We start from the raw sequence: 10,192 nt of genomic DNA, 5'->3' as shown, positions 1-10,192 counted from the left end.
CAAACCTTAGTCACAATTTATGTTCCTAACACTAGCTTAATGACAACAAAATTATTTTACTAAATTCTTTGTTATACTTAAAATTAATTTGCTCAACTAAAGGCAGTGCTCCAGCATGGCCACAGTCAAATGACTGAAACAAGTAAAAGAATAAAAGAGTATACCAGTGGCATGTAAAAGACATCCAGTACACTTTGTTTTAAAGTGGTTGGCATTAGGAAAGGCATCCAACCATTGAAACCAAGCTAAAAAAGACGGCTGGAACCTAGTGCAGCTCTCTGGTTTACCAACTCCATTCCAACCATCTGACGCACACGAGTATAGAAAATAGACGTTGAATGATGGTGATGATGATGATGAAGATGACATTAGGAAACTTGAACATATTGATAACCAAAACAGAAAGATGGCAAAACAAGAGCAGAAATAGGAAAAGCAATGTACTGAAAGAAATCTTTTTTAAAGGACAGCCTAGAGAAACCCATGGATTCTAGTAAGATAAGAAGAGAATGGCATTAGTAGGAGAGATAAGAAAAGACAATAAAAGAAGAAAATAGAAAAGAAAAGAAAGACAATAAAAGGCAGTAAAGTAGAAGAAGGTATAAGGAGATTTGATATGCTATAATAGGGTTTTGGATATAAAAGTAGGTAGACGGATCAATAGACAGGTAGGTAGTTAGGTTTGTATGTATGTGTGTGTATGTATATATATGTGTGTGTGTGTGTGTCTTTGTGTCTGTGTTTCTCCTGCATCACTGCTTGACAACTGCTGTTGGTGTGTTTCAGCAAAAGAGACCAATAGAATAAGTACTAGGCTTACAAAGAATAAGTCCTGAGGGCTGATTTGTTTGACTAAGACCCTTCAGGGTGGTGCTCCAGCATGGCTGCAGTCAAATGACTGAAACAAGTAAAAGAATAAAAGAATAAACATTCAAATGTGTGTGTGTGTGTGTAATTAGTCATGCACCTAAGTTAGAATTTAAATATTGTTATTCGTGGCTGTTGCCAGTACCACCTGACTGGCCTTCGTGCTGGTGGCACGTAAAAGCGTAAAAGCACCCACTACACTCTCTGAGTGGTTGGCGTTAGGAAGGGCATCCAATTGTAGAAACTCTGCCAGATCAGATTGGAGCCTGGTGTAGCCATCTGGTTTCACCAGTCCTCAGTCAAATCGTCCAACCCATGCTAGCATGGAAAGCGGACGTTAAACGATGATGATGATTTCTGTAGTAGATCAGCATCACCATCATTATTACTGTTGGAAGTGCTCTGATAAAATTTCTCTCTTAGTTCCAGATCACTTTCTGTTGTGTGTCAGTATGTATGGGTATGCACTGACCAGTTTTTTTCTCGTTTTACTTTTTCCTTCTAAATTCCAATATAATCGTAATTTACACTAACTAAAAAATATTTGTTGAAAATTTCAATAAAAGAATGACAAGTTTTCTGAAAGTTATGTGGAAAAAAATTCGATGAGGGGTATGCCAATAATACTGGCTTCGGTTAAAAAGCATCTTACATTTGGAAAACTTATAATCAATAAAGACTACGATCACACTTGCCAGCATCTTTATAGGCTTTATGAATTATGGCTTTTCCAAAATATAGGAAACACTGGTTTCAACATACAGTTTCAGGTAAAAATTCTTGCAAAATAAATTTAAATATCCCAAGATAACAAATTTTTTTTTTTAAAAACCGGTTATTTTTAATAATTAGAGACACATTTTCATTCGTCACCGGACAATCGCTTCAACACGATTTCAACGCATTCGTTTCAATTTTTGAGAGGAAGACAAACCTCCTTCTTCTTGTCATGTTGTGGGGTGTCTTCCTGCACTTTCTCTCGGTGTTTATCCCGTTCGTGTGCGTCAGTTTCCTCTTTTATTTATTGTTATCGCATTTTAAAAGCGGAGCCTGGCGCAAAGAAGCCGACAAATGGCAGCATTTGTTAGTCGTAACAGCACATCCGGACGATGAATGCATGTTTTTCTCCCCTTCTATTTTTGATTTCATTCGAAGACAGAAGCATGTTTCGGTGTTATGCTTCTCTGACGGTCAGTATATACCATATTAATACATACATACATACACACATTCATACTTACATACACACATACAATCATTCTTACATACATACATACATACACACATTCATACATACATACTTACATACACACACACATACATACATACAATCATTCTTACATACATACATACATACACACATTCATACATACATACTTACATACACACACACATACATACATACAATCATTCTTACATACATACATACACACACATAACTACATAGTCTATGATAGTGTTTATGTAATAAATTTACCTTTATCTCGAATTCAATTTTTTTCTTCAAATTTCTTCTAGTTTTTCATCGCCGAACGTATTGTAGGAAATAACTGTGTTTTTTGCATCTTAAGTTTACAATTTGTGCAAATTTTGCCATATTTTTATTCTAATGTAAAAAAAAAAAAAAACAATAATAAATAAATAAATAAATAAATAAAAACCAAGGAAACACGAAAACTCGAAATTTATTTTGTTGTCCTCTTCTCTAATTCTTACAATCAGGATCGTATTGTTTTGCGATGAGCTCATCAAACTTGTTTCGTTCATTTTTTAAATAAATAAAATAAGATTAACAATTAAAAACAGTATTAATGTTTAATAATTATATTTGTTATATAACACTTAATAATTTTCAAAACGTTAAAAATATTGAAATTTTCTTTTTACTTCAATTCATTTTTTTACATTTCTTTGATGCGGGTTTTCTTTCTCAGAAGATTTTTCAATCACCTTTAACCCCAAGTTAGGCTTAGTCGAGCAGCCTTATGATCAAAGGTTTGATCATGCCGTTCTTTATATATATGTGTGTGTGTGTGTTGATTTACCAGACGCGATGAACTACAAGACTCCATACAAATATAGAGGCGAATTTCTGTTGAAGCGCCTGCACACGGCTGTTGCTGAAAAATATTCAGGTAAATTTTCAGATTAACACCCGCACGAACTCCACTAGGGTGTTAGGGGTTTAGAGTTACGGTTACGACTAGGGAATTCCGTCCCTAACCGTAACCGTAACCCTAAAACCCTAACCCCCTAGTGAAGATCGTGCGGGTGTTAATCTGAAAAATTACCAATATTCAAGTATATTGTAATAATTAGAAAGAACTATCTTCTATAATGGTATGTGAATATAAACTCAGCACCTGAAAGTTGTGCGGTGCAGAAACTAATGTTTGTGATCTCCTATTAAAAGCCTGATATCCTCCACCCTCGAGTTATGTTATCCTTGTATTGATCTTTGGCACAGAGGGATTCCGCATGTATATCGAACCCTGGAATATAGCCTACTGTAGGATAACATTTGGGAGCCAAATAACGACGTATGATCTCTTAAATACACTCTACGAGGTTTTCGCCTGAATTATACTAAAAGTATATGTGTGTGTGTATATATATGTATGTATATATGTAAAAATAAATATGTTCATAGACGCAGGCGTGGTTGTGTGGTAAGACATTTACTTCACAACAACATGGTTCCCGGTTCAATCTTCTGCTACAGCCTATGGCCGACCAAAGCTTTATGGGTGGACTTGGTAGACGGAAACTGAAAGAAACCCGTCGTTTGTGTCTGTGTTTGTTCCCCACCTCCGCTTGACAACTGATGCTGGTGTGTTTATGTTCCTGCAACTTAGCGGTTTGGCAAAAGTATCTGATAGAATAAGTACCAGGCTTTATAAAAATTTAATTCTTATTTTTTAATCTTATCCCCCCCCCCCCCAGGTAATTACATGGAGTTGGCAGATACAAGAAAGAAGGAACTTTATGACAGCTGCAGAATTCTAGGAATACAAGAAAATAATGTACAGATAGTTGGTGACAGGTAAGTATTCTCCCACAATTGTTTCTAATCCTGGATTAAGCACCCCAGATAACCCTTTATAACTTTCTTTATTTTGGGTGATTTTTAGAAAAATATTTGTTAAAATAATTTTCTGTGTGTGATTTAAGGACGATTTAGCTATTGTTTTTAGCACATCTCACGATCATCTGATGACCTCCTCAGTTCTTTGACACTCTGACATATATTGATATTTTTCAATATTTTTATCCCCATAAACACATTTAATGGAATGATGATGCACCTAATTGGGGTCCATTGCTGGGATTTAAGCAAAAAATTCAGACTGTCCAACTCTGATTTCTAAAAAAATTCGGAAAAGAGTGGAAATTTTAAGGATGATGGAGCGGGGATTAAAGTATTAGAAAAATTAATTTTTTTCATAATCATTTGAATTCCCATGTATAGAACACAAATTCACAAAAAAATTCCTGAAAATTTGGTGCTTTTCATGTGCCACTGGCATGGGAGCCAATCCATGGCTCTGGCAACGATCACGCTCGGATGTGCTTTTAACGTTCCACTGGCGGTACTGTGGAACGTTAAAAGGTGGTACTGTCATCAGCCATGTCACTGACTCATGTTGAACCATCAATCTCCACACTTTTTTTTTTCTCTCTCCATTTTTTACCTCTTAATCCATTCTGTCAAAGAGCATAGGCTCAAAACATAAAAAACTTTTCCATTTTTCCTGAGCATTAAACTAATACACCTGCTTGTTGTTCCTACACTTGTCTTTGTCTCTTGTTTTCTGTAAATTTGGACTATATATATATATATGTGTGTGTGTGTATGTAGTGACTTCATGTAGGTATAGAGTAGATTCAAACCTAAATCAGCAAATTTCCCATAACATATCAACAAGACAGGAAAACAAACGGAAAAGGCTATACGGCCAGACGTGAAAAATTATGTGTATACTAAACGCTGTGAAGCAACGAACTGGAAGGAAACGGGACGAAGAATGTTTGTGTGTGCTTACATATAAGAGACCAAAGTGTACGTACGCCACTATATATATATATATATATATATATATATATATATATATATATATATATATATATATATATACATACATATATATATATATATATATATATATATATATAAATATATGAGCTTTTAAATAAGTTCTCCACCAATAATGGTGCTTTCATACCGATGGGCTTGGTAAAAATTATTAATTGTTAATTGATTTATTAATTAATAAATTGATAATCCTTTACCCTTTTAATTTGTAATATATATATATATATATATATATATATATATATATATATATAGACCAGGCAATTTCACTCACAAGTTACTCATCACTCTAAGACTATAATTAGAAGACATGCTACACAGTACAGTAGGATTGAATATGAAATCATGTGGTCGTTTATTTGTTTTTATTTATTTAATTTTCTTACTTTTTCTTTTCTTTTGTTTTTATGTTTTTTGGCAATTCTAATTCTAAGGAATATTTCCAGTTGTTTTCCAGATGATCCTTCTCGGATCTGGAATGAAGAGCTTGTTGCACGGATCATTCTCAAACATTTGCTCATAATAAAACCTGATGTGGTAAGTTTACACATTTATGCAAATTCATCATCTTCTTCTTCATCACCGTCATCATTGTTCGAATGTCCACTTTTCTACGCTTGCACAGATTGGACAGGATTTGTTGCAGTGGATATTTTTCTACGGTTGGATGCTCTTTCTGTTGCCACTCCTTCCATTAAATCGATATTGTAGTACTGAGGTAGAAAATGAAAGAAATGAGATATAAAGAGAGCTCCTAATAATGCAGAAAGTTTTACAAAAGGCCTATATTGGATTTTGTCCCTTTGAAGATGAGCTTTTGCACCCGAAATATAAAGGGCTTTTTTGTTTTGGTAAAACTTTCTACATCGTTAGAAGCTTTCTTTATTTTCTTTTGCTTTCATGTGTGTGTGTATGTGTATATATATATATATGTGTGTGTGTGTGTATATATATATATATGTGTGTGTGTGTGTGTGTGTATATATATATATATATGTGTGTGTGTGTGTGTCTGTGTTTGTTCTTGCCACCATCATTTGACAACCGATGTTGGTGTGTTTACGTCCCCATGACTTAGTGGTTCTGCAAAAGAGACCGCTAGGACAAGTACTAGGCTTACAAAGAATAAGCCCTGGGGGTCGATTCGTTCGACTATAAATCCATTTATAGATGACTCATAAGAAATCCATTTAAAATACATTTCATGTGAGACAACCTAATATATATATATATATATATATATATATATATGTATATATGCATAACTATCTTTTTGTCTGTATATCTATGTATCTTTCTATTTACCTGCACAGTTATCTATCTATATCTCTCTATTTCTCAGGTCTTGACCTTTGATCAGTATGGCATCAGTGGACACAACAACCACTGTTCAATATACTACGGCTGTAGGTGAGTATCAATGTATAAGTGTGTGTATGTGTATATGTTTGCATGTATGTGTGTGACACAGAAGCATGTCCTGGGTGTGACATTAAACTGCATTCCGTGGTGAGGCCCCGGTTCGTGTGTTCTGTAGTTGTAGGAGTGTGGAGTCACCCTTTAATTACCATTACTCACATAAATGTGTTTACAGAGAGAAAAATATTGAACAACATCAATACATATGAGAGTGACTAAGAAACAAGGAAGGTGCTGGAAACAGCCAAAATATCCCTTAAATCACACCTTTTTGCCTGAAAATATTTACAATTTTTTTCCTTTTTTTTTTTTAATTGAAAAGGCTTCTCCCATGGCTTTTAAATATGTAATGCCAAAAGTTTGGCCAAAATCGGTCTGGAGGAGTAGGGAGAAAAAAAAAATCATAAATTTTCCAAAACATTTTTTCATGAAAAGATGCCTCCCCATGTATCATTTCCAAGAAATTGGAAAAATCCTGTCAAAATGGAGAAAATTCAAGTTATGTGAGCCTCCTGATCCAAAGTTCAGCCAATTGTACTTTTCTGTTCGTAAATATGATTTTTCTTATACATACATTGACAAAGCCTTGTCTGTAGATATGGCTGACCAAAACTGAAAGAAGCCCATTATATATATATATATATATATATATATATATATCTACTGGCACTCTGTCAGTTTTGATGAGTGTTCTAGTTGATCCCCCAAAATTTCAGGCCTTGTGCCTAGAGTAGAAAAGTGTATATGTGTATGTGTGTGTATATATATATATATATATATATATATATATATATATATATATATATATGTATATATTTGTGTGTCTGTGTTTGTTCCCCCAACATCACTTGACAACCAATGTTGGTGAGTTTACGTCCCTGTAACTTAGCAGTTTAGCAAAAGAGACCAATAGAATAAGTATTGTCATTATAAGTGTTGTATGTTGCTACTACTACTACTACTACTGCTCATGCTGATGATGATGAAGAATAACGATTTCATTATCCGTGCTATTTTTCAGGAAACTGCTTCAAGATGGAAGAGCTCCGACTGGTATGTTACCGTTTCTTTGACCATTGCTAAACATCACATTCTTGTAAATGACGGTGTTAACATAACCCACTTCACAGTGTGGACTGGGTGCTTTTTGCGTGGCACCAACACTGGCAGGGTCATCAAGTAACTTGCAAGACAAAAGATCCTTTGAGAGGGGAGGGGGCATTGGAAGTGGTGATCTTGTGTCAGATGATGAGAGGTTCAAATGTGATGGGGAGACAGAGAGACAAAAATAGGTGACTTGCTGTTACCCAGCCTGAGACAGAGAGAGAGTGATCAAAAGTGAGGACAGAAACAGATGTGCTACTGTAAGGGAGATGTTGTAAATAGTTAATGCATATCATCCTGTGAACTCATTGTAAACTATTGTTTTAAATCTTTCCTTTCTTTTACAGGTATTAATTTTTACAGCCTAGAAACTACAAATATTCTTCGAAAGTATGTGTCATTCCTGGACATTCCTCTCTCTACAGTGTTGACATCGAAATGCTATATATCTACCATTAGTGCTGCCATCAGAGCTGTTGTAAGCTGAATTTTACTATTTAATCTCCATTGTTATTGTTTCTGCCTTGCTTTGTTTTGTAGTTGTTATGTAATCCTAGGGCGGTGAGCTGGTTAACAGAGAAAATAGAATTTGTTTGTAGCAGACTGCCAGTGCAGGTGGCACTTAAAAAACACCATTTGAGCGTGGCCATTGCCAGTACCGCCTGACTGGCCCTCGTGGCCCTTTGAATTACAGGGGATATTCAGCGTGACACAGTGTGACAAGACTGGCCCTTTCAAATACAGGTTCAACAGAAACAAGAAGTAAGAGTGAGAGAAAGTTTTGGTGAAAGAGTACAGCAGGGTTCGCCACCTCCACTCCCTGCCGGAGCCTCGTGGAGCTTTAGGTGTTTCGCTCAATAAACACTCACAACGCCCGGTCTGGGAATCGAAACCACGATCCTATGACCGCGAGTTCGCTGCCCTAACCACTGGGCCATTGCGCCTCCACTGATAATGCATAACTATATTTCATTCAACTAATTAATATTTTGGCATCTAATTAATATTTTTGTTCTGTATTTCAACTTGTCTTTGCAGCGTGCCATGTGTGCCCACTCGTCACAAATCACCTGGTATCGCATTGCCTATCTCATGTTCTCACGATATATGCTCATCAACACTCTGGTAGATGTCTTACCTGGTATCAACATGCCCAGATGATTGAACCCCCAACAAGCAGCAGCAGCAGCAACGGCACCACCACCATTCCAACTACAGAGGCTGTCACCTACACCTATCAAGCATTTCTTCAACAAATGTTTCAAATGGATAATCCTTAAGCCATGTTTTGATCTCTCTGTCTGTCTCTCTCTCTCTCTCTCTCTATCATAAAAGGACCACATCACACACATCAACATTCTTTAAACCACAATCACTCTTACATATTTAGGCTCGAAAAACATCCATACACACATAACACACAAAAATACCTGTTTCCAAATTTTAACACTTTACCATTTAGACCAGCCATATCTGGCCAAAATATTCTAATTGTTTTATGTTCAAACTGGTCGGATGCAGCCTATCACACCTACCCTACAATGCCATTGTAAAAAAATAAGTAAGTTTTGCATTTGAGAGAGTAATCTGAATGCTGAAGGGTTAAACATAAGACAGGTAAAATATTTGGACTGAATCTGGTTGGTTTAAATGCTAAGGGGTTAACCCTTTTAGCATTTAAAACCAGCCATATCTGGCCCAAATATTTTCCTTGTTATATGTTCAAATTGGCTAGATCTAGCCTATCATATCTACCCTACAATGTCATTCTAAAATATCAATAATTACACCATCTAAATTTCAAAGCTGCAAGATAATACATGATTAATACAAAACAATGTGAATAAATAAGTACAACATTTGACAGGGTCATCTGAATGCCAGAGGGGTATGGCTGTTTCACATTATAGACATGCATACAAACACCCAAAAGCCATACATACACAAAACATATACATATACACAGGCACATGCATACATACATTATACACGCATACATATACAAAACATGTTGCACATGCATACATATACAAAACATGTTGCACATGCATACATACAGATTCTCATGCTATTGCATATAAACACACAAGCATACATACATACACTTTCTCTTTCACGTATATACACATATACTTACTTCCAAGCACTCACCTTCTCTTACACACACACACACACACACACACACACACTTATCTGCTCACCCATAATTCTGCACTAAAACATTTATCTAAGAGACATGAGACAAAGACTTTTAACCAAATATTGTAATATTTACTGTTTGTCAAAAATGGAATTTATTGAAAAAAAAATTTATATTTTTTCACAATTCTGGAAATATTGGTTTGGTGCTTTGTTCTTTTGTATTATCTCTGAAGACATGGCAGAGCGTGTATATATATATATATAAATACAGACACCTCAAAACTAAATAGACACCATCGTTTTTGAAATATTTATTCTTCGTTTTCTTCTTTGGTTATTTGCTGGTCGAAGAAAAGCTTTCCTTCAGGCTGCTCTACCGTAGTAGCCAACTTAGTGGAGATAACCTCACAGAGATACTCCAACTCATTTGGAGTTGTTCTGCAACACCAACTGCCTTACAGTGAGGATAATTTTCGACAATCCACTCAACAGCCCCAAAGACACCAATCAGAAGACTCCCAAAGACATTAGACAGAAGGCCTCAGGTCAACCTGTGCAGGAGATTGT

The 10,192-nt window shown here is 35.6% G+C and overlaps 1 protein-coding gene across 1 annotated transcript; it reads left to right on the top strand.

The window, feature by feature from the left end:
• Positions 1–1,741: 1,741 nt before the first annotated feature.
• LOC106871685 (N-acetylglucosaminyl-phosphatidylinositol de-N-acetylase) lies at positions 1,742–9,916 on the top strand. Its single transcript, XM_014918283.3, has 7 exons — positions 1,742–2,057; positions 3,811–3,910; positions 5,407–5,497; positions 6,303–6,370; positions 7,401–7,432; positions 7,831–7,961; positions 8,522–9,916. The coding sequence occupies exons 1-7, from the start codon at positions 1,817–1,819 to the stop codon at positions 8,642–8,644; spliced, it is 786 nt and encodes a 261-aa protein (XP_014773769.1). The 5' UTR covers positions 1,742–1,816; the 3' UTR covers positions 8,645–9,916.
• The last annotated feature ends 276 nt before the right edge of the window (positions 9,917–10,192 follow it).

Source organism: Octopus bimaculoides, chromosome 24 (genome assembly GCF_046866305.1).
Source record: "Octopus bimaculoides isolate indiv1 chromosome 24, ASM4686630v1, whole genome shotgun sequence".
NCBI classification, from domain to species: Eukaryota; Metazoa; Mollusca; class Cephalopoda; order Octopoda; family Octopodidae; genus Octopus; species Octopus bimaculoides.
This window is presented reverse-complemented; position numbering and strand designations above follow the sequence as displayed.

Coding starts and splice junctions, on each gene's coding strand:
- LOC106871685 (XM_014918283.3), top strand. CDS start 1,817: ATGTTGTGGGGTGTCTTCCTGCACTTTCTCTCGGTGTTTATCCCGTTC. Junction 2,058..3,810: donor GGTGTTATGCTTCTCTGACG/GTCAGTATATAC, acceptor CCCCCCCCCCAG/GTAATTACATGGAGTTGGCA. Junction 6,371..7,400: donor TCAATATACTACGGCTGTAG/GTGAGTATCAAT, acceptor GCTATTTTTCAG/GAAACTGCTTCAAGATGGAA.